Below are 23,609 nucleotides of genomic sequence, written 5' to 3'. Positions count from 1 at the left end.
TGAGGCCTCAGCTGCTGAAAACATGTATCTGGTTTGTTTCGGTTCTATAAACGAAACTCTGTATCAACTCCAGCTCTGAGATTCCAGCTCCCTGAAAGCTGGTTTCTGGGGTTTTGTTTAGCTTCTATATTTGTTACAATGGTTTTTAAACTGCAAGCTCAGAGGCCGGCAAGGCAGGCGGGGAACGTTGCAGTCCTCCGTCACTGAAGCAAGCAAGCCTCATGTTTAGTTTAAGCTTTCTGGCTGCTTCCCACCATCTTGGCTGGCAGTTAATTTGCATATCGCCCTTATTAGCCACTGGGAAGGGTAGCGGTCGTACGCCAATTACCATGTTTCTCTTTTATTAGATAGGACTAGAGGCCCAGTGCAGGATAATCATGGGGGGATGGGTGTCCCTCAGTGCGGCCTGGAGCCTCTCCAATCTGGAACCCCTCAGGGGATGTCTGACTGCTGGTTTAGGCCTGATCCATGTGTGGGATTGGGCCTAAACTGGCAGTCAGACATCCCTCTCACAATCCAGGACCGCTGGCTCCTAACCGCTCAACTGCCTGCCTGCCTGCTTGATTGCCCCTAACTGCCTCTGCCTACTGGCCTGATCACCCCTTAACTGCTCCCCTGCTGGCCTGATTGCCCCCTAACCACTCCCCTGATGGCCTGATTGCCCCTAACTGCCTCTACCTCAGCCCCCACTACCATGGCTTTGCCCAGAAGGACATCTGGAAGATGTCTGGTCTAATTAGCACATTACCCTTTTATTAGTATAGATTGTAACATCTGCTCACAGAAGGGCTGAGGCCAAAATGGCATCAGCAGCACAGAGTAGTGGGAGCGGGATATTTTGTGTCTTGTGAAGGTTAGTCAGAGTAACCAGTGGGGCCCAGTGCAGATGGGGCCAGATGTAGGCGGTCACCAGAAACTGGTGAGGGGTTTACTGGAAACAGAAGGCAATTAATCCTGAAACCTGCCATGAGAATAACTGGAAAATCACTGGGAGGGGCAAGAGTCCCCAGGGAGCATAATGGAGCTCAAGAATGTACATAACATTCCAGGGAGGGGCGAGGGCCCAAGCAGAGCACAATGGAGTGCAAGAATGTGCATAACAAAGCCTAGAGTAATAGTTTCTTATGGGAGGCATCTGGCAGTGGTACTCCAACCTTTGAACTCCACACATTGGGGCATTTATGAATTCTTTCCAGTACTCGTGCACCCATACCCTGACACTATATTGCATACTTCTACCCTATATAAGAGAACCTAACCACCCCTGCAGGCCTGACACCAACACACTGGTCTCAGCTCACTGTGAGACAATGTAATAAAAATTCTTCACCCTCACAACATCTCTGGGCCTGGCTCCTTTAGTGGTGGACCTAACATCTACCAGTCTCTTGAGATGACTAGGAGGGTAAAAGGACTTGGTGGGCTTTTGATGTTCTGGAACCATACCTTTGGTCCTGTAATGACCACATTTGTAAAACAAGGACATTGCTTTTTTAAAATTTATCTATTTTTAAATACCTCAACAAGAGGGTTGCTACCCAAATATTGGCAAAGGACTAGAGGTTTGTAAAGGGCTGGTCTTCTGGTTTCTGCAACAAGTTTGTTAATTTTTCCATGATAATAGGCAGCTCTCCAAGGAAGAGGATGGGCTGCATTACCAGGTGAGCCCCCAGGTCCTGGGTACAACTCCTAGCCAGGTTAGAATGTTCTTTCTTTAATCAGAACAGAACAATAACGTTTAATAGAACATGGTTAATATTTCTTACTAAAGGCCCGGTGCACGAATTTGTGCACGGGGATGGGGGGGTGGGTGGTGGTGGAGGGACCACAGGAGGTTGGCTGTGGGAGCACACTGACCACCAGGGGGTAGCTCCTGCATTAAGCATCTGCTCCCTGGTGGTCAGTGGGCATCATAGCGACCGGTCGTTCCAGTCATTCGGTTGTAATGGTTGCTTAGGCTTTTAAATATATAGATAATTATAGCTAATCACCAGTATTCTATTTCTGCTCCTAACATCCGTAAACCAATTAAGTCAGTAATATTAAATCATTTCCTAGAAACCATTTCTAGGAATAAGAGTGTGGTCAATAACCAAAATATAATTGTAGAGGTCTTTATCCTGCAGAGAAAGTAGCAAAGTGGCTAGGTTAAGACTTACATTGAGCTTAAGTGAAATTAATTGCAAAGGTAAGAACCAGTCAGCTGACAGAAGTGTTGAATGTGATGAAAATTCAGTGGAGATTTAATAGAATGAGGAACATAAACTAAAGAGAGGCCATAACTATCTTTTGCTTATTTGTTTGCATAACATGTCTGTAGCAGAAATGGTGTTATGCAGGGAGGGGGCCTTTTGTCTAGTTTGTCTAGTTGGTGACTATAACAACCTACAGGTCTATGATGATCTATATTTTTGAGTTAAAATTTCTATAATTAATGTGTCCCAAAGTGGAAGCTTTAGATAATTCTTTAGAGATTTTATCGTTTGTTTCTCTTTTTAGTTCCACTAAACTGGATCGGGTCATTTTAATTTTAATAAGACATCTCGAGGGTGGGCCATTAATGAAAAATTTGGAACCCAGTTGTGACAATATTCAGTCCAAACCAGGAATCCTCTAAGCTGCTTCCTTGTTGTTGTTTTTTAAGAGGAAAGCTAGGATTCCTGAGTCTTTCATGGCTAATTAGTAGCCCATCTTTAATATCAGAACCAAAGTGCTTTACTGGGAAACCGAATCAGAGCTGTTCTTTGGTATCCATGTGCCTTTAGCTGTTGTAATAGGTAAATTGTGTCCTTGTGGGAGTCTAGTACTTTTCTAGACTAGAGCATACAACCAGATCACGCTCATGTAGGAGTAGAGTGGAATATCTAGAAAATTTAACATAATTTCAATCAGCTTTTAGTATCTAAGACAATAGGTGGGAGTCTTCACATATCCCTGGGCATTACTGGCCAAGTAAACTTTAATCTTCCAGGTGAAAGCAGAGGTATGGACTGTCTTTTTCTACTGGAATGCTAAAAAGGCACTACATAATCTATTACTGGGAAATATTGGCAGTCATAGTAATGGTTGATGATAAGTCTTGTGGATTTGGAACTATAGGATGTCTGGGGATAACTAGCTTATTTATAGCTCTGAGATTTTGTACAACTTTCCCTTTTACCATTCAGTTTCTTTATTGGAAGGATAGGAGAATTACAGGGTCTCATACAAGGAATTATAAGCTCCTCCTTTTTCATGGTAATTTTCATTTCTCCTAAACTATTAATAAGAAGGGGAAATGCCTTCTTGTAGTCCACAGAGCAGCTTTATGCTTGTTTCTGATTTTTTTTTTCCTAAATCCCATTTTGGTTTCTTATAATCCTTAAAGTGGGTAGACTTCTCTACAGAAGTTTTCTTGCGAACCTTATTTAGTAATTCTATTGCTTTTGCTTCCAGAAACCAGTAGCTATATTAATTGCAATAAATTAGAATAGCCAGGATTACACGTTCTAACAGTTAAATTTCTCTGTGAACCCATCAGGTTCCCAGATAAAATCAGGAACAATTGCTTGTTCTTCTCTGGCTGAGACCAACTTTTCATCAAAGGGAGCTGTTAGAATTCCCTTAAGTCAGTAGAGAGTGGTCGTGGAGGAGACAGAAGGGGAAGGAAGAAGGGAGGGGAAGGGCAAGGCTGAACAAGGAAGCTCTGAGAGCAAAGGATATAGTGGATGAGGTATAGAAGAAGGAAGAATGAGGTGTAGGCATTTATCACTTTAGAAGAGTTCAGAGACAGTCTCTAATATTTCTTATTATTTTTTTCCAAAAATTGATCTGTGCTTCTACTGGGAACTTTTAATTTCCAAGTCAAGACACATTTCCCATTCATTCATTCAGTATAATGTTAGAGCCTCCGTTTTTCTAATTTTTGCATGAAAAAATTAATTTCGGCACCCAAAGGCAACTGCATTTTGACCATTTTATTTTATTAAAAAATATTTTTATTGATTTCAGAGAGGAAAGGAGAGGGGGAGATAGAAACATTAATGAGGAGGGAGAATTATTGATCATTTGCCTCCTGCATGATCCCCAGAGGGGATTGAGCCCAAAACCCAGGCTTGTCCCCTGACCGGGAATCAAACTATGACCTCCTGGTTTAGTGTGGTGGTTTTTTTTGTTGTTAGTCCTCACTTGAGAATATTTTTCCATTGATTTGTAGAGAGAGTGGAAAAAACAGGGAGAGACGAGTAACATTGATGTGAGAGAGACACATCGACTGGTTGCCTCCTGCATGCTCCCCGACCAGGGCTGGGGAACCTACAACTGAGGTACGTGCCCTTGTTCGGAATCGAACCCAGGACCTTCCTCCTCAGGCCGACACTCTATCCACTGCACCAAACTGGCTAGAGCTGACCTCCTGGTTTATAGGTCGATGCTCAACCACTGAGACACACCAGCCAGGTGCATTTTGACCATTTTAAGTTAATATAATTTCTAGTTAAATCTTCTCATTTCTATAAATCACTTGCAAGTCAAGGCTCCTGCCAAGCCTTTAAGAACACCTGAGATTTGTGCTGGAGGGAGGATGTGCCCCTGATCTTCAGAGCTGAACAACTTCAGCTCTCATTTATACAGTGAAGGTTTTTTGCTCAGACTCTCAGAAAACAATTCCAATTGAAATGCCTGAGTTAAAAAAAACAGCCACCCATTTTTCCTTGTGTCTCACCTTAGCCTTGCTTCTGTCAACCCTTAACCTTAGGTCCACCTTGCGGATTTAAAATACAGCTCAAATAAAGTCAGATCATCTACTACAAGCAAGGGAAGGTCCTGGATCCAAGAAACAACTCAGCAAGTTTACCAGATAGGGGGCCAGGGGGTTAGTGAGCTCAATGGACCCCTTGCTGGATCCTAGCACTGGGCCTGGGTCTGCAGGGTGGTCCTGGGCGAACTGCTTTGGAATCCTGCCCCACTATAACGAGTAAAGGTCAAAGTATGAAACTCCAAACTGCTGAAGAATTTTTGTGAGTTTACTTGAGCTAAACTATCGACAATAGCTTGGGAGCAAAATCTCCATGGATTGAGACAATGCTCCAGAAAATGGCCATTTTGCATCTTATTTTATACATTTCAATCAAAAGACCAGAGGCAAGTGGGTCAGTTGACATCCACTGGTAATAGATTAGGGAGGTGGGAAAAAGCAAATGGGGGCACCCCTGGGACTGGATGTAAAATGTTTCACATCTTTTAACTAGGTGGGTACAGGATAATTAACAGTCAAAAGAAAGGGGAATTTTCCGGACATTCCATAGGAAAGCTATAGCAGATGCAAAGGACATTAGACAGGGTCAGTTAAGGTCAAGATTGACTTTTGCTAGGGAAGAGTCTAGCCTAGGACATTACTAGCTGCCATAAACTGCTTTTAGTTAAAAGTTTTCATTTCACACCATCCTTTGTGGTCACTTGAGGCCCCTGAGTTTGCAAGGCCACCACCCAGGCCTCCCCTGAGCCCGTTGTGTGTAGTGTGTGGCCCACACTTTACCATAACATTTTGTAAACACTCTTTTTCAGATTAAGGAAGTTCCTTTTATTTCTGGTTTATTAAGTTCTTAACATAAAGAGAGGCTGAATTTTAGGTAGAGTTTTTCTTGAAAGTGTCTTTTGAAAATGTTACATGGTTTTTCTCCTTTAAACCTTTAATGCTGTGAATTACAGTGACTTTTATACTGTTAAACTCTTTCTGAAATAAACCCACATTTCCTGCATGTCATCGTTTTTATTCATTGCTGATTGTGTTACTGTTCATGAGGATGTTCATACGCAAGAATATTAAGCCTGTTATTTTCCTTTCTGAGTTTTGAAAGATTAAAGTGGGTGGTGCTCAGGCAGGCTAAATAGCCATCTCAGATGGTGATTAAAGAAAATGGAATTTACTTAAGGAAAAGGGGATGGGAGATGGGGATATGCAAGGGGAAGGACTACACAGTACTGAGCAAAAGGTATGGTACCCCATGATGGCAGCAAAAATGTACTTAGGACTGTGAAACAAGGAAGGGCATAGAAGAAGCAACAGAGAAGCCTAGGCTGGGCTGCTTTGACTCTGAGAAGTCAGAGAAAAGGGTTCTTGGAGAGAAGTGCAGGGGGTTAGCTGGGGACAAGCTGCCGCTGCCCATTGCTCCCCTGGTTGCAGGTCTCATGGGATCCCCAGAGGTTGGGGAACACGTGCCTGTGAGGGAATGGGAAGGGCATGCTCCTTGGAGGGAGAGTGCACACTGGGTCCTTTATCCTGAGCACATGTCTCTCTTTCTGGGAGGTGGAAATCTTAGGGGAGGTCTCGGGGGAGGGTCTTAATGGAATATTCATCAGCTTCCTAGGTGTGCTCTTTCAGGGTCATGTTCTCCACTGATTGGACGATGTCAAGGCAGGAGGTCATTAGTCAATGTAATAGGTCTTTAGGCAGCCACTGTGTCACTTGTCTGGTTTTTCTGCATTTCTGGGCCTCGAGCTGAAATTCAACTGATACCTAGATGTTATGTTATGGGAGGAAATGGTCAGGGGGTCTAAATTGCCTGACCAGAGACATGAAAGATCCCAGGTCCAACCACATGTCCAGTGATATGCTAGGGGAGGATAGGTTCTTGTTTTCTCAATTGTGCCCCTTAATAGTCTTCTGGAGCTTTCTGCCCTGGTGAGTCTCTGTACCTCTCGGTCTCTGCTCTGCTCATGCCTAGCAACTTTCTTCTGATTCCGTGGTCAAGATTATACTAGCCACACAATGACAGCTGGGGAAGTGTTCTCTCTCTTCTATTTTCTGTAAGAGCACTTATAAGATTAGTATTGTTCTCTGAATGTTTGGAAAACACCATCAAATAATCTAGATTATATGTATCCTTTTTTGGAAGGATTACCAACTCAGTTTCTTTATTGGTTAATAGAGCTACTCATACTTTTCTTTCTTTTTGACTCACTTCTGTTTTCATTTTATTTTTCTAAGTATTTATTTCTTTTAATCTTTCAAATATTTGCAATGGGGATGCTCCTGATGTCCTCCTATTGCCTGCTGTCATTTTTCCTTTTTTACTCCTAATATTGCTTATTGTGATCACTCTCATTTCTTCTTAATAATTCAGTCAGAAGTTTGCTTTTTAAAAAGCCATCTTTAGACTTTGTTGGTTCTAGTACTAATTTAATGAGACAAATTTTAATGAAAAGGAAGACTGGGCTTCCTACAGATTCCCTTTCACCTGTTGACACCAAAGGGAGGGGCTGTGACCAGGAGCCTGGAGCTGCCTAATGACAGAGTTGGGGGAGGGGGTGTGGGGCGGGCGGAGGGGAAAGAGACTTTCCAGGTGTGCTCTTCCGGGCTTGTGGTTACGTCCTCTCCTTTTCCCTGAGGGCAACGGGGTCTCCTAGTGATGGGATGAGACTGGAATCAGGCAGCAGTGTGGTGAGCAGGGCTGGTTGCATTACTTCTTTTTTATTTCCGCATAAACTGGCTCTGTGGCTGGTGGGGATGGGGAGGCTGACGTTGGTTTCTTTGATTCTTGGCCACTGAAGTTCAGCAAAGAATATGTAACTTCATGGATCTGAAAGGGATGAAAAGTGGTCAATTAAGTCAGTGTCACAGGTCAGGCCCTCACCTGGCCTCCTGTGATTAGGCAGCACCTGCTCTCACCACTTTGAAACTTCTGCTTTGGAGAAGGACTTTTATTACCCATTATCTCTGCTTGCTGACATCCTTTCAGTGACCATTAGAGGAGTTAGATTATGTATTCATACCATGGAAGGGGAGGATACAGCAATGAGAATGAACAACCACACATACATACCACAATATAGATAAGTCTCACGAGACCATTTTGAAAGAAAGAAACAAGACACAAATAAGGATATACTGTGCTTTTTAATGTAAGAGCATAAACAGGCAAAAATAACCTAGTGCATCGGAAGTCAGGATATGGTTACTCTTTGGAGGAAAGTGACTGGAGGATTTCATTTTGCAGGGAGATGACATGCTTTGTTTCTTCATTTCAGTGCTGCTTACAAGGGTATGCTCAATTCATGATAATTTATACATAATTAACATACTAGAGGCCCGGTGCACTAAATTTGTGCACTGGGGGAGGGGGTCCCTCAGCCCAGCCTGCTCCTCTCACAGACCTGGAGCCCTCAGGGAATGTCCTACTGGTTGCAGGATGCAACTGGCTGATCAGGGGAAGACGCCACCCCCATCACCCTGCTGTTGCTGCCACAGGCAGCCGCCACAGCCACCAAGGTGTTTTCATCAACACGGACTCCAATCTCTTCACTACGAAAAAATGACAACTTTCTTTAGGCATTTTCAAGATGTCTCTTTCATAGGATATGACATTTCTTTCTTTCTTTCTTTTTTTTTTATTTGATCTCACCAGATGATATTTTTCCATTGATTTTTAGAGAGCATGGAAAAGAGAGGGAAAGATAGAAACATCAATGTGAGAGGGACCCTTCAATTGGTTGCCTCCTGCATGAGCCCTGACCTGGGCCCCGGCCAGGAAGGAGCCTGCAAACTAGGTACATGCCCTTGATCAGAATCTAACCTGGACCCTGCGGTCCATAGGCTGAGGCTCTATCCACTGAGCCAAACTGGCTAGGGCAGGATATGACATTTCTTAGCCCCTCCAGCAGCAGACCTTCATTTTTTCCTCCAGGAATAAGGTGGAAAAACCCTACATCACCTTCTTGGATTCTTCTTACCCATGTTACCAAGAATACTGCAAGTGGTGTACAGGGAGCTTAGCCAATGAGCGGTAAAAAAAAAAAGTGTTTCCTTTGCAGTTTACGCGCAGAGGCTGGACTGTTGGTGCACTGTGTGTTGTGTCTCCACTCCGGGCCCGCCATCTGTGCGCACAGCCTCCTCCTGAACAGGTTGCTACTGTTACGGCGTCTGGCTAATTTGCATAATATATACATACATATATATATATACATATATATATACACACACACACACACACACATACATACATATATATATGCTTTAAGCACTTTTCAATACATATGTGTGCTCTATTGAAAGGCTAAATGAGAGAAGCTCAGTAACATTATTATAAAGTGAAGGAACTAAGATCTCAGACCCACTGGAATGGACATTATCCTTTAACAGGAAGAACAGGATCAGACTGAGGTAGAGGAGGGAGAATGACCCAGTGCCTTCCTGATGTTGGGCACCGTGCTGGTGCTTTGCATGTGTTATCTCATTTCATTCCTTCAGCTTCTCTCTGAATTAGGCAACATTTCGTGTTTATAGATGACAGGGTGAGGATCAGAGAGATCAAGTCACAGAGGAACTAAGAGTCACAGCCAGGATTCAAACTCAGGATGGGGGTAACTCCAGAGCCCACATTCTTGCATGGGGCAGACCCATGGGAGTAGTTAACCAATACATCTTGGCTTGTTGCTACATTGAGGAACCTTGACTCAAACGTGATCTCATTTGTGTTTTCAAGAGTAACTCATTCTCTGTAGAGGAATATGCATGAGAAAATGAGCCAGTGAAACTGGCTGCACTTAGCTTATTAGGTGAGCTGTCAGAGTGGCCCTGACCTGGGAGTTGAAAGAGTTAGCAATCCATGAAAATGCAAAACTGACTTAAGGTCTTACAGCCTTGGTGTTCCTAAGCTGTTGTGGTTTCTAGCTGAAGGAGGTGGAAGGTGGTGGGAGGGGAGTGGGATGTTTACTTAAGGAAATCGCTTCTCTCAGAGTGTGTGGTCCAGACCCAGGGTGTTAGTACCAGCAGGAGGGAGTGGGGTTGAGGGGTGAGTGTGGCTGTATTAGTGACAGGGAGGCCTCAGTCCACTTCTGAATGTTTTTTCCAGCTGACAAGTCGTTGTTTTTGTCCAGTTGTGTTTCTCAGCAACAGGCACCAGTGGCAAGGAGGGGCATAGAGACCCACAGCACCCAGAGCACCACAAGACAGGGAAAGTCTCACCAAAGGAGAGTGCCCACACCCGTAATAGAGGAGGAGGGGAAGGGGTAAGGTGAGGAATGGCTTTGGAAAACATGTCCACCTTATTCAGGCCTGCCAGGTCTGGCCGAGTGAGTCTCTCCCAGGGCTGGGTCTCAGAGGAATCTTTGTGACTAGAAGGGTGTGAGGACCTACGGCAACCTAAGGTTGGGAAGTGGAGATCCCCTCTAACATTTCAGAAGGTGCTGAATCCTTGGGACCAGGTTTCCTGCTAGGGCAGGGCACGTGGTGGAACACACCAGCTCTCACTGGTGATGGCTTTACTTACTGTTGTTGGAGGCTGAGGGTTTGTGCTCTGTGAGATCGCGGTGGTCGCTTGCCCTAAACAAATATCAGAGACTGTGACTGCTATTCCCAAGCACAGGCTCTTTGCTCCTTGAAGTAGGAAGGACACTGTCCGCTCATTTAGACCAGAGTCAGTATTGCCTTCCTCCTAGGGCTCCTCTTCAGTGTACCCACCATCCCTCCTATAATGCACTCCTTTCCTGCTGCACTAACGTTCACACAGGCCCATCCCTTTTAAAAAATCTTCATCTGGTATTTGTTATTTTAAGAAAGAGGAAGAGGGGAGCAAGAGTGGAGAGAGAGAAAGAGAGAGAGAGAGAGAGAGAGAGAGAGAGAGAGAGAGAGAGACCCCCATCTGGGGATAGAACCCCCAAGGTAGGTTTGTGTCCTGACTGAGAATGGAGCCTGCAACCTTTCTATGGGACTATGTTCCAACCAACCGAACCTGGCCAGGCACAAAGGTCTATTCTTTATTAATTGCTTCTGAGCCTATTTCTACCTGGATACCTTCTGGCTTTGTTGATTCTGTTTTCATTCTTCATTTATTATCCAAAAGGCCTTCGGTTCAGCTTTTAAAAATATATAAATTTGTTGATTTTAGAGAGAGGAAAGGAGGAGAGATAAAAGCATCAATGATGAGAGAATCATCCATCAGCTGCCTCCTGCAAGCCCTGTTCTGGCAATTGAGCCCACAGCCTTTGCATGTGCCCTGACTGGGAATCGAACTGTGACCTCCTGGTTCATGGGTTAATGTCCAACCACTGAGCAACACAGGCTGGCCTGGTTTCATGTATTTTTAAGGTTCTCTTCCTGTCCTGCCCCTCTCTTCTCCTCTTCCTGTGGTTGACAGAGCACACAACTCGCTTTCTCCTGCTACTCTTTTCGTTTACTGACTTGTCTTCCTTCTTGGACCTTGGTTTCCCTGACTATAGGACCAAGGAACATAGTCAGATCTGCCCACTCTAAACCAGAGGAGGATGGGAATAACCATGTTCCAAAGAGAGTGGGGTACAGGAAGCTTGAAGAACAGGGAAGAAGAGGCCTCAGGAATCAGTGTTGAGAAGCAGGGATTTAAGGAGGAGGAGCAGATCCAGGCCCAGAGACAGAGGGGAAGTCCCCTTCCCTCTCCCAGGATGGTCATCAGCCATGGAGGAAGCGGAGCAAGAGGGAAGGCCATCATACCCTCCAGTCTTTCTGATATACAGGAAGTACGCCAGCACTGCTATCAGAGCTACGCCAGCCAGGACGCCAACCACGATGCCGGCCATAGCCCCAACTGAAAGGCCAGGACTTGGTAGTGTTGGATCATCTGTCATGGATAGAAAAGAGAAGAATGAGTGGAGGTGATGTTATTTTACAGTGGGGGTGCCCTGGGAAACAACTCCTAACATGAAGTAGTCTCTACTTGTTCCTCCAAGGAAGAAATTTCCCCTGGGAGGGTTGCTATGAGGGAAATAGCTCACTATATCCTCTAATTTTTTTCTCTCATTGTATTTCTATGTTGGTGCCCAGACTTGACACAATTCCAACCTGGACTTTTTGCACTGAGATATGGTTGGAGCTCTGGAAATGTGAGAAAGCTGATGGCCATTTTTGTAAGTCATAGCTTCCCACCTTTCATGGTTGCGTTTTTTCTGTACCAGGTGTGGTGGCCATGAATATGTGCCAGTCGGGTCTCCTTGGTGAGGACTTAACTGATGGAAGGTGGTGAATGCACCACCTACTTTGCACAGAGGTCCTCCAGGCTCCCAGCAGGGATCTGAAATAAGCCCAATGCTGTGAGCAATGGTTTTCATCTTGTGGGTAACTTTAGCTCAAGGACTCCCCATCAGCCTTGCAGATACTCTCTTAGAAGGCACTGTAGCCCTGGCAGGTGTTGCTTAGTGGCTGGAGCATCGTTCCCTGCACCAAAAGGTCACTGGTTCGATTCCCAGACAGGGCACATGCCACTGTTGCTGACTGGATCCCTAGTTGGGGTGTGCAGGATGCAGCTGATCAATAATTCTCTCTCTCTCCCTCTCCCTTCCTCTCTCACACAGACACACCCACACACAACATTAAAAAAACATGGCACTGGAGGTGTTTCCAACATGCTTTAAAATGAGAGCTACTGGGGATCTAAAGATATTGTCCACCCTGCTTCCCTTCACTACTTCCAGGATTGAATAAAAAAACACACAATTAAAACAGGTCTCTTCCTGAGGCCTAACTCCCTAAATAAACCTAAAGGTGTCTTGTGCAGGAGAATTTTTTCCTATTCAAGTTAGAGCAAAAAGTTTTGCCAGCTCCTGTACTGTGAAAAAAGAGTTTCCATTTAAGGATGGTGGTGGCAAACCTAGAAGGCACACTGACCGTAGGTTGCGGAAACGTCGCTGTTTAGACAGTCTGTGAACCCCCAGCTCCCTTTTCTAACCTGAAACAGACATATGCTCTCCAACCACCCTGAAAGGGGTATTTGTAATTCCTTGAGAAGTAAATGATTCCATCCCAAATAGTCACCACTAACACCTTTGTTTTGTTCCACAGCATTCCATCCTGGAAAGCAGGGATGCTCGAGGGAACATAGCGGGGAAATGGTGCATTGGGAAGTGATAGGTTCTCATCTCATAGGCCCACGGCTCATGGAGAAAGATCACATTTTAGGAAGCCGTTTGGAGCTTCCAAAAGCCCTGGTAGCAGAGTTAAAGGGCAGTCTCCTAGTTTCCTCTGGTAAAAATAATGGGTTGGTCATTACAGATATTCATCCTTGCTGATCTTTATGGGCTGTTGGGAGTGTTCTTTGTATCAGAGGGATGTTTAGCTCCCATAGTCATGGTGTCCGAAGAGTTTGTGTTCCTTTGACTTTTGCATGAGATCCACAGTGATTCTAGGAAGAAAACACTCACTACCCTAGGACTATTTTTTGTCTACAGATGTTGTCTAGAGTTACTTGAGACCTTTAAACCAGTATGTCGAAACGTAGTATTTCAAAGACCACCTACAACAGAATTCTTTGGGATGTTTTCTAAAAATGCAAACTTCTGGGTCCCACTCCAGACATTCTGAATTAGAACTTTTATGGGCAGAGTCTAGGAATCTGGAAATTTTAACAAGCTCCCTAAAGATTTCCTATACAAACTAAAGCTTGAAAATAATTGTCTAAAAGGGGCATAATGTCAGCACTTTTCTTTTTCAGTTTGCCAAGTGAATACTAAACAGTAATGTTATATCCTTTAAATGTACTCTAAGTATTCCTATATAATCATCTTTCATAATTTCAAAACTTTTCATTCAGATGGCTTGCTGTCTTCCAAAGTTAATTCACAAAGATGGGTAAAAACAAACAAACAAACAAAAAAAGAACAACAGAAAAGATGGCACTTCAACCTAAATCTTTCTTTTCTTTCAACTACACAATAACCAGATCTGCATCCTTGCCAGAGGAAACTTCCAGGCTCCTCCCACTTCCATCCCAGGTTCTTTTCTTCACAGGGATTTTTTTTCCAAATAAATATTTGTTTGTCTGATCCCATCATGGCTGCCTCTCAGGGGATGAAAACTAACAAATCAGGCTTGAGACTTTGCACTCAACTCCTCTTTTCTTTTCCTATAATGATTATTTTTGTGGGTGTAATGCCCCCCTAACCCTAAATTAAATCATTTTGCATCTGTGTCTTTTTCCCCCCATTTCTGTTGCCCTCACTAGTGAACTCAAGATTAAGGATTAATATTAATTTTAGCTGCTGTTATGGGGCACTTACTATGTGTCAGACTCTGTGCTAAATACTTTTGTTATATCTCATCTGATTCATATAATAACCTTGTCAGATAGACATTATTTCCATTTTACTGATGAAAAAATTGAGGCTTAGAGTGGTGAAAAATTTACCCAAAGTCATATGATTAGTAAGGGGTGGATCCTGGACTCTAGGACCATTGACTTCATAGAGGCCAGTGATAATAGAAGTAATAATAACAGCTAACACCATGGAACATTTCTGCTGTGTGTGACATTTTGCTAAGGGTTTGATTCAATAGCACATTAAATACTTAAAACAATACCACGAAGCAGATACTCTTATTGTAATTTTCTGTTGTGGAATATGAGGCTCAGAGAAGTTGAAAAACTTGTGCAAGAAATTTGCAATTGTCAATGCTTACTTTAAATAGGAAGAAAGAGCTCAAATAAGCAATCTAACTCTACAACATAAGGAACTAGAGAAAGAGAACAAACTAAATTCTAATAAAGATTAGAGTGGAGATAGATAAATTACAGAATAGTAACACAAGAGAGATAATCAATGAAACAAAAAGTTAGTTCCTCAAAAGAGATGAAAAAAATTGACAAAACTTAACCTAGTTTGACTAAGAAAAAAAGTGAGAAGACTCAAATGACTAAAATCATAAATGAAAGTGGGTACATTATTACCAATTCTATGGAAATAATAAGAATTATAATAGTACTATGAATAATTGTATGCCAGCAAATTGGATGACTTAGATGAAATGGACAAACACAAAACCTTACCAAGATGGAATCACAAAGTGTAGGGAGAGACTCTAGAGTTAAGTCTCGGATTGACCTGTGGCAGAGCCACAAACAAGTCCCAGCTTAGAGGGCAGAGCCCTCTTAGCATAATTAAGCTTGACCTTATGGCTGCCCCCCAGATAATTCCTAGGTAGCTAATGGGCTTCGGGAGATCCAGCAAGTGCTGCCAAAACAAGTGAAACTCAGAAGAACATTGTAACTATGTTGACCACAACCTTGTTTTTCTCTGACTATAAAATAAAGCCTCACCTTGCTGGCTGGATCCTTCTCTGTGGCCTCATCCAGGCACAGGAGATCCACCGAGCCCCAGCTATATTCTCTTTGTCTCTCTTTGCTTTAATCCTTCACCACCCCCGCTCAGGCTTACCCAACACTTGGCTGTGCTGGCACGGCAAAACAAAGAAACAGAAAAAATGCTCAAACTAGGAATCGAAGGAAACTATGTCAACATTATAAAGGCTGTTTATGACAAACCCACACCTAACATGATTCTCAATAGTGAAAGACTAAAAGTTTTTTCCTAAGATCAGGCAGAGACAAAGATCTGCCTTCGTTTGCCATTTCTACTCAAAACAGTATTGGAAGTCCTAGCCAGCAATTAGACAAGAATGAGAAATAAAAGGCATCCAGATTGGAAAAGGAGATATAAAATTATGTCTGTTTGCATATGATATGACCTTCTATGTAGAAAACCCTAAAGTCCCACAAAAATTGTTAGAACTAATAAACAAGTTCAGCAAAGCTGCAGGACACTAAATCAGCAGGTAAAAATAAGTTGTGCTTCTATGTATGAACAATGAACAATTCAGAAAGGAAATTAAGAAAATGCCATTTACAATAGCATCAGAAAGAATAAAATTCTTAGGAATTAACTTAACCAGGGAAGTGAAAGACTTATTATATACTGAACAACCACAAAAAAAAAATTGCTGGAAAAATATGGGAAGAATTCTGTGTTCATGGATTGGAAGACTTCATATTGTTAAGATGACAATACTGCCCAAAGTGATCTACAGATTCAATGCAATCCCTATCAATATCCCAATGACATTTTTGGAACAAAAATAGAAAAATCCATCTTGAAATTCATATGGAATGTCAAGAGACCCCCAATAACCAAAACAAACTGGAAAAAGAACAAAATTGGAAGATTCATACTTCCTTATTTCAAAATTTACTGTAAGGCTGTGACATATAGAAATGGATTAGAAAGCCCAGAAATAAACCCTCACATATATGGTCAAATGATTTTGACAAGAGTACCAAGACCTTCCCTGCCAGATGTAGCTCAGTTGTGTGGAGCATCGTCCCGTACACTAAAAGATGATGGGTTCTATTCCTGGTCAGGAAACAACCCAGGTTGTTGGTTTGATCCTTAGGCAAGGCATGTGTGGGAGGCAGCCAGTTGATGTTTCACTCTTACATCAAGAGTCACTCTCTCTTTCATTCTCTAGAATCAATTTTTAAAAAGTGCCAAGACCATACAAGAAGGAAAGCACAGTCTTTTCAAGAAATGGCACTTAGAAAATGGTATTTACATCAAAAGAATGAATTGGAACTACTTACCACCATATACAAAAAATTAACTCACAATGGACCAAAAATCTAAGTGTGAGAGCTAAACTTAAAAAAACTCTTAAAAGAGAACATAGGATGAAATCTCTATGATATTGGATTTGGCAATGAATTTCTGGATATGAAACTAAGAGCACAAGCAACAAAGAATCCTACACAATAAAAGGCTAATATGCAAATTGTCCCTAAGGGTGAGAGTTCGACCAACCGGGCGTTCGACGTGCGCTAACCACCAGGGAGGTCCCGGCTGGCAGCCAGCAACTGCTAGGGACCCTACTGGAGCACAAAATTTCATGAACTAGGCCTCTAGTAAGTAGATAAATTGGACTTTATAAAAATTTTAAAAATTGTGTTTATGAAATGACAATGTTAAAAAGAAAAAAGACACACACAGAATGGATGAAAATATGTGAAAATCATATATCTGATAAGGGATTAATATCCAGAATATATATGTAACTATTACTCAACAACAACAATAAAGCAATAGGATGAAAAAATGACCAGAGGAACTGAATAGAAATGTCTTCCAAGAAAATATAGAAAAGGACAATAAGCACATGAAAAGATGCTCAGCATCACTAATCGTTAGAGAAATGAAATCAAAACCACCATGAGATAACACCTCACACCGATTAAGATGGCCATTACAAAAAACAAAAAACCACCCAGAAAACAATGTGTTGGCAAGGATGGGGAACGCTGGAACTTCTGTGCATTGCCAGCAGGAATATTTAATGGTGCAGCCACTATGGAAATGGCACAGCAGTTCATCAAGAAATTCTACAAAAATTACTATTTGATCCAGCAATTCTACTTCTGGGTAAATACTCAAAAGAATTGAAAGCAGGGATTTGAACAGATATTTGTACACCCTTGTTTATAGCAGCATTATTCACAACAGACAAAAGGTAGAAACAACGCAGAATTCATGGACAGATGAATGAGAAATTAAATGTGATGGGTGCAATGGAATATTATTCAGCCTTAAAAAGGAATGAAATTGACATATATGCTATAATATGGATGAAACTTGAAGACATTATGCTATGTGAAAAAAGCCAGACACAAAAGGATAAATATCATATGATTCCACTTATATGAAGTACCTAGAGTAGTCATATTAATAGAAATAGAATGGTGGTTTCCAGGGGTTGGGATTGGGGATTGGAGAGCTATTGTTTAATGAGTACAGAGTTTTAGTGTGGCAAGATGAAAAAGTTCCTAACGGATAGTGGTAATGATTGCATAACAATGTGAATGCATTTAATGCCACTGAGGTGTACACTTAAAAGTTAAAATGGTAAATTTTGTGTATAGTTTATCACATAAAAAATGAGCATAAAAAGCAACCTTGTGCAAGGTCACAGTGAATGCCAGACCCAGGGTCGGAAACTGAGCTCTTAACCACTTTGCCATTCTGTTTACTGTGCTGTCTCCCGATTGACAATCTGCTCCCTGTGACTTCTGTCCCTTTATCACACCATTGGTAGAGCAATCCTCCCAGGGAGATATAGGATAGGGCAAGGGGTCACTTACATTGTACGTCCAGCTCGAGAGGGTCACTTTTGCTGAAACTGATGGGGTTGAAGACCTCACACTGAAAACCCCCAGCGTCCTCCCTCCTGACGGGGTCTATGGTGAGGATGCTGTTGTCCTGGGACAGCTTCATCCTGTGCTTGTGAGGTAGAATCTGGTTCTTGAAGAGCCACCGGATGGAGATCCCCCTGTCATTTGTGAGGCAGGTCAGGACCACAGTGTCCTTATGCTCTGTGACTGTGGCATTGCTGGCTCGGAGGGAGGGCTTCCCCACTGGCTCTGTGGAGAAGCAGAGATGACTGACTGTGAAGGGGTCGCGACCCACAGGTTGAGAACCACTGCTCTAAAGACTTCTTTCATCAGAGTTGACACCTCTTGCCTCTCAGCCAACCTGAGTTTTTAAAAGAATAAGGCAGGTCTGCGCATCACAAGACAAACAAATGCATGAGGAGCTGAGCACACAGAAGATGTAAGGCTGCCTGCTCTATGTCTGGGAGAAAAAGCACAGACTCTCAGGGATCAGATAACTATCAGGGTTTGATCACAGAGAGACACAGGACTGGGAGTCAGAGACCACCTGGCACCTGCCCTGGTTCCTCACTGACCAGCTGACTGCCTGGCTGATGTTGGTGTCTCACCTGGATGTGCAGGTGCTGAGTCCCCTCCAGCTACACAGACCTACGTTGCCGGGTGGAAATGTGTTTCCAGTGAAGCCTCACATACCAGGGTTGACCTAGAGATGAGTAATGATGGGCATCCCCATAGTCCTTAAACCTCGAGAGGACTGGGCAGGGTGTCCTGGAACTGGGTGTCTGAGCAGAAACAATAGACAGGAGACCCAAAGCAAGTCTGGCGGTGAGTTTAGTACCCAGGCTGCAGGGCCACGAGGTGTGGCCTTCTGCCCAGGAGCTCACTGGTGACTGACATGAGACAGTGACCCCAGAAAGGGCAGAGCAGAGTCCAGGAAGGATTTAGAAAAGAGTGAGGGACGGCGGGAGCTGGCTGGCGGTGGCAGCAGAGCCAGGCTCTCTGCCCTTGGACTTTAATGTCTTTTCTGCCACTGCAGAGGGCAGGGATCCTTCCTCATCACGCAGACAATAGCAGAAGGGGGGCTTGTGGAAGTGGGGGACCATGAACTTGATGAAAATACGGCCCTCATGGACCATTTGTGTTTGGCAGTTATGAGATAGATTTTGAGTTAAACTGTGAAAGAATATGTGAAAATCACTCATGCCCCGAAGATCTAATGCCATTTTTTGCAGGAATCTCTGTCTAGAGAGCATGAAGGTCATAGACCCAGTTCTGCCATCCAACCAGTTCACACTGTGACCAAAAGAAGATGCCACAGTGGGTTTGAAATCAGGGACTCCCTGGGATAGAAAGAAGGTGAGTCCTGAGAAGAGAAGTGACCGGAGGGTGAGTCCAGGTGTCTGTGCTGTGTACAGGGAGGGAAAACACCAGATCGGGAGAAAGGACATGTGTCATGTTAGTAAAGTTAGGGAGAAGGTCCCTCCCTGTTTCTATGGACAGTCAGGCAGGTGGGGAGGAGCCCCCACACGGGCCTGTGGCATGTGCTCTTCCTTTTCCTTCTAACTCAGGAAACAGCTGGAGTTTAGTCAAATTCATTCAAATGGGCAGCATCTGAGAGAAAGGACAGTGGCTGGTGGATCTCACCATCTGAGAGGATCCCACCCTGTGGTCACGGTGTCATCATGAGAACATGTGTGTGAAACAGGCAGTGAACCAGTCAGATGGTGCAGGGTCACCAGGCCCACCTTGGGAAGGCCTCGGGAGCCACTGGGAGGAATGGGAGCCTCACACCAGGACGAGGATGTGAGTCACCAGTCAGGGGTGAAGTGAGCACAATAAGGCCCTTGGAGTGGAGAAGAGGCCTTGGCATGACTCACGTTGGTCAGTCAGTCTGTGTGATTCTGATTGAGTGACTGTATCTTCCTGTAACTCAGTTTTTCCTGAATGAAACAGGATAAATGGTAAATGGTCTCAGGTTTGCCATGTTGCCTGTTAATGAACCTTGAATCTTTCATAATTTCATAACCTACATCTTGGAAGAGAGGGCCTGCCCAAGTTAACAGCCTCTGTTATTATTTGTGTCCGTGAGAGAGGATGCCATGGGCAGATCCCTGGTGGACTAGGCGCTTCGAGGAACATCTTCTCTTTTCCTCCCTGGGGAGACCATGTTCCTCTTCCTTCCTATGTCCCCCAGGGAAGTTGGCTAATGGCCTGAGGACCTTGTCCACATACTCCCACACGTGGTCTCAGGTGAAGGAGCAGGCTCCATCCCTCCTAGATGTTGCTCTTGAGGCTGAGCCCTGGCTGGTGATCACCTCAGCAACCTTGTGACTTGGGCACCTGGGAAATTGTTGCTGCCAGTCAGCCCTGCCCACAGATCAACCTCAATCACCCAGAGGCTCCTCAGGTTCCCTGGTATCAGGAGCCCTTGGACAGAGGTCTGCGGAGGGGCTGCCTGGTTGAACTTGTCTGTGAAGATCCCAGGGTTCCCCAGGCCAGTCCCTGTATGAGTCCTGCAGGGTTGTTCTCTGGGTCATGGTTGGGAGGGGCCTAGGGGCCTGGACTGAGATTGGAATCCCTCTGCTGAGTCACTTCCATCAGACTGGCCCTTCTCTCTGTGGAGAATGTCTGCAGGGCTGGAATCCAGGAAGGAACTCTGACCTTAGGAAGTTTGTCTCCACTGTGTGTGTCCTGAACTAAATGCCCAAACCCAACCTGGAATGTGAGGCAGAGGGGGATGGAGCAGAGTCCAGCCCTGGCAGTCCTGTGTGTGAAGTAGAACATACCCCACCCGACACCCAGAGGACAGAGAGCAATCACTCACGGTATACACGGAGCCGTCCAGTTACTTCTATGCTCGTATAAATTTTCTTCATGGCTAGTAGGGTGTAGTATCCTGTGTCCTGCAGGGTGACTTTCTGGAACAGCAGGGATCCATTGGGGTATATTGTCTCTCGATGGCTGTATGCGGGCCCAAGGGTAGTTGTTTGAGTGTCTATTACATATGATAAAATTTGAAGGTCACTGTCCACTATTTCCCCTTTGTACCAGATAAAGCCTCCAAGATCCCCAGGCAGGTTGTGGACACGGAGAAGCACATCCTTCCCTTCGGCAGCATTGGGCGGCACTGTTTCAATAGTGAGCTGGGCAGTGGTGGGCAGGCTCCAGAAGGATAAGAGTGAGGCTAGGAGGGAAGAGAGAAATTGATCAAGATTTGGAGCTATGTATTGGGATGGAGAGATGAGGCCTGGATCCTAGCACGTCTCTTCATCTCTCAGCTTTGGTGTGTGTGTGTGTGTCCTGTAGTAAAGTTCAGCAGCATGGTTACCAATACTTTATTTAGCACCTCTGACCTTATTTCCTGTTTGAAAACTTCCAGATGGCTGCCTGGCTCCTGAGGTCAGACATGCTCACGGGCACAGCTCAGACTCCTGTTGACACTAAAGACCTGTGTCTCCACTTTCTGACCTGTCCCTGTTCTGTTTCCTCATGGCACTTGTGGGTCCCTGACCTCACACCTAGATGTTTCCTGGGTGTCTCCTCTCCATAGGAGGTGAGCTCCATGAGGAAAGGGGTTTGTCTGATCTCTTGTACCCCCAGGGCTTGCAGCAGGGTGAAGTGCCTGTGGGTAAATGAATGAGTCCCTGGGTCCTGCACCCACTGGGGTGCATGTGCCCATTTCTGAGGTTCATGGTAAAGACAATGCTTAGTGCCCCTGGTTCATTTTTTTCTTGTGTCACCCTGACACAAATTGTTATTATTATAATCAGTTTTCAGAAAGTATTTCAGTGATGAATAACTTGTAAAACTTACCATAATCGAGGTGTTCCTGCCCCTCACCACCTCCAGATCATGGGAGTGTCCTGCTGCTGAGCCCCCTCCCCCACCCTACTCTGCTCCCTGTCCTCTCCCCTCAGATCCAAACAGAAGCCCTCTGTCTCCTCTCAGAGCGCTGTGCTCCCCAGGAGACCCCTAGTCTCTGTCTCCCCTTTTCCTGTCCACCCCCAGGGATTGTCTCCTCCTTACCAGCCAGCAGGAGCCGCTGCCAGGGGACGCACACTCTGTGCCCAGCGGCTGAAGGGGACTCCATGGTGTCTGCTGTCTGTTGTGTCCCTCCCTCTGTGAGAAGAGCTTGAGGTCCAGAAGCACTCACAGGCACTGCTCTCCCTACTGGTGGGACCTGCTGAGCCTCCTCTAAGGACAAGATCTCTTCCTTGGTCTCATGGGCAGGGGGCGGGGTCTGTGCTCAGGACGCTCCCTCTTCCTCCCCTCCTTTCCGCCTCCCCTCTCTCACCTTCCTGGTTATCTTCCATCTAAATGTCAGATGCTGGGAATTGCTGAGGCCTCTGTTTCCTCAGTGATTCTCCACCCCACCCCCCACCCCCACCCCCATAGGCACATTACCTTTTGAGATAAGCTTGAGTCTTGGACATGGAGGTGGGGGTGGGGGAAATTCCCTAGAGCTCAAGTTGAGTGCCCAGTAGCGCCCCCTGGGGCCTCTCTTATTCCTTCTGGACTTATGTTTCAGAGCAGGAGCTCTGGGGTGACATGAAGAACTCTTGTCACAGGGATGTCACCCCCTCGTGCGTGGGGTCATCTGTGGAAGGTGGTAAAGAAGGTGATGCCTACAAGACACTGTAGAAATGCTGCTTATCAGCTGCCCAGCTAATGTGGATGCCCACCAGGCTGAGACCCTGTGAACTGGGGTTGTGGCAGCCCCACCCCTCTCCTGTGCACAGGAGTGTCTGCAGATCCTGTTCAAAGGCAGATTCTGAGAGCCCTGGCTGGGGAGCTCAGTTGGTTAGAGCTTCCTCCTGATAAGCCAAGGTTGCAAGTTTGATCCCAGGTCAGGGCACCTGCAAGGATCTACCAATAAATGAATAAATAAGTGGAACAACAAATCGATGTTTCTCTCACCCTCCCTTCCTCTCTAAAACCAGTCAATTAAAAAACATAAAATATGCCGAAACCGGTTTGGCTCAGTGGATAGAGCGTCGGCCTGCGGACTGAAAGGTCCCAGGTTCGATTCCGGTCAAGGGCATGTACCTGAGTTGCGGGCATATCCCCAGTAGGAGATGTGCAGGAGGCAGCTGATCGATGTTTCTCTCTCATCGATGTTTCTAACTCTCTATCTCTCTCCCTTCCTCTCTGTAAAAAATCAATAAAATATATTTAAAAAAAAAAAAAAAACATAAAATAAAAAAGCCAAAGACGAATGCAGATTCTGACTCAGTAGGTGTGCAGTGGACCAGAGACTCTGCATCTAACAAGCTCTCAGGGGAGGTGGGTCTCACTGGCCTGTGGAGCCCATTGTCTTTCTTTTTGTCATTTATCACGTATTTATTGAGCCTATTCTGCTCTCCCAGGCAGTATAGCTGGGCATACAGCAGTCCACAAAACACAGAAGTGAAAATCCAATGCTTATTAATAAATCCATGCTAATGTTTCACTTGACATTTTTTGTAAACATCTAAATTTGTTTGTTTAAAAATTATGAGAGCATCAGAGCACAATTGCATAGCAAGGCTCATGGAGACCCCTTCACCTGAGAGGATGACCCCATCACGCCAGCGTTGGCCTCTGCTGTGTCCTGGTCTTGGGTCTGTCAGCACCACTCAGATAGCCCCTCTGCTCCCCTAACCTGGGGACTTTTTTCCAGGTGTAACACTCAGC

The 23,609-nt window shown here is 44.7% G+C and overlaps 1 protein-coding gene across 1 annotated transcript; it reads right to left on the bottom strand.

The window, feature by feature from the left end:
• Nucleotides 1-7,432: 7,432 nt before the first annotated feature.
• LOC308531073 (cell adhesion molecule CEACAM21-like) lies at nt 7,433-22,217 on the bottom strand. Its single transcript, XM_081107926.1, has 5 exons — nt 21,963-22,217; nt 20,761-21,120; nt 17,907-18,185; nt 11,447-11,573; nt 7,433-7,559 (listed from the first exon to the last, which is right to left on the bottom strand). The coding sequence occupies exons 1-5, from the start codon at nt 22,024-22,026 to the stop codon at nt 7,532-7,534; spliced, it is 858 nt and encodes a 285-aa protein (XP_080964052.1). The 5' UTR covers nt 22,027-22,217; the 3' UTR covers nt 7,433-7,531.
• Between the last annotated feature and the right edge of the window lie 1,392 nt (nt 22,218-23,609).

This window comes from Myotis nattereri (genome assembly GCF_964212035.1).
Source record: "Myotis nattereri genome assembly, chromosome: 15".
Lineage (NCBI taxonomy): Eukaryota > Metazoa > Chordata > Mammalia > Chiroptera > Vespertilionidae > Myotis > Myotis nattereri.
Note: the sequence above shows the minus strand (reverse complement) of the source record. Positions and strands in the feature narration are given on the sequence as shown.

Bases quoted from the DNA above. Each gene is read 5' to 3' on its own strand.
- LOC308531073 (XM_081107926.1), bottom strand. From the start codon at position 22,026: ATGGAGTCCCCTTCAGCCGCTGGGCACAGAGTGTGCGTCCCCTGGCAG. The intron at 18,186-20,760 runs GTGAGTGATTGC...GCTTCTCCACAG, and splicing joins TGGACGGCTCCGTGTATACC to AGCCAGTGGGGAAGCCCTCC. The intron at 7,560-11,446 runs GTATGATGGCCT...CATCCCTTTCAG, and splicing joins TATATCAGAAAGACTGGAGG to ATCCATGAAGTTACATATTC.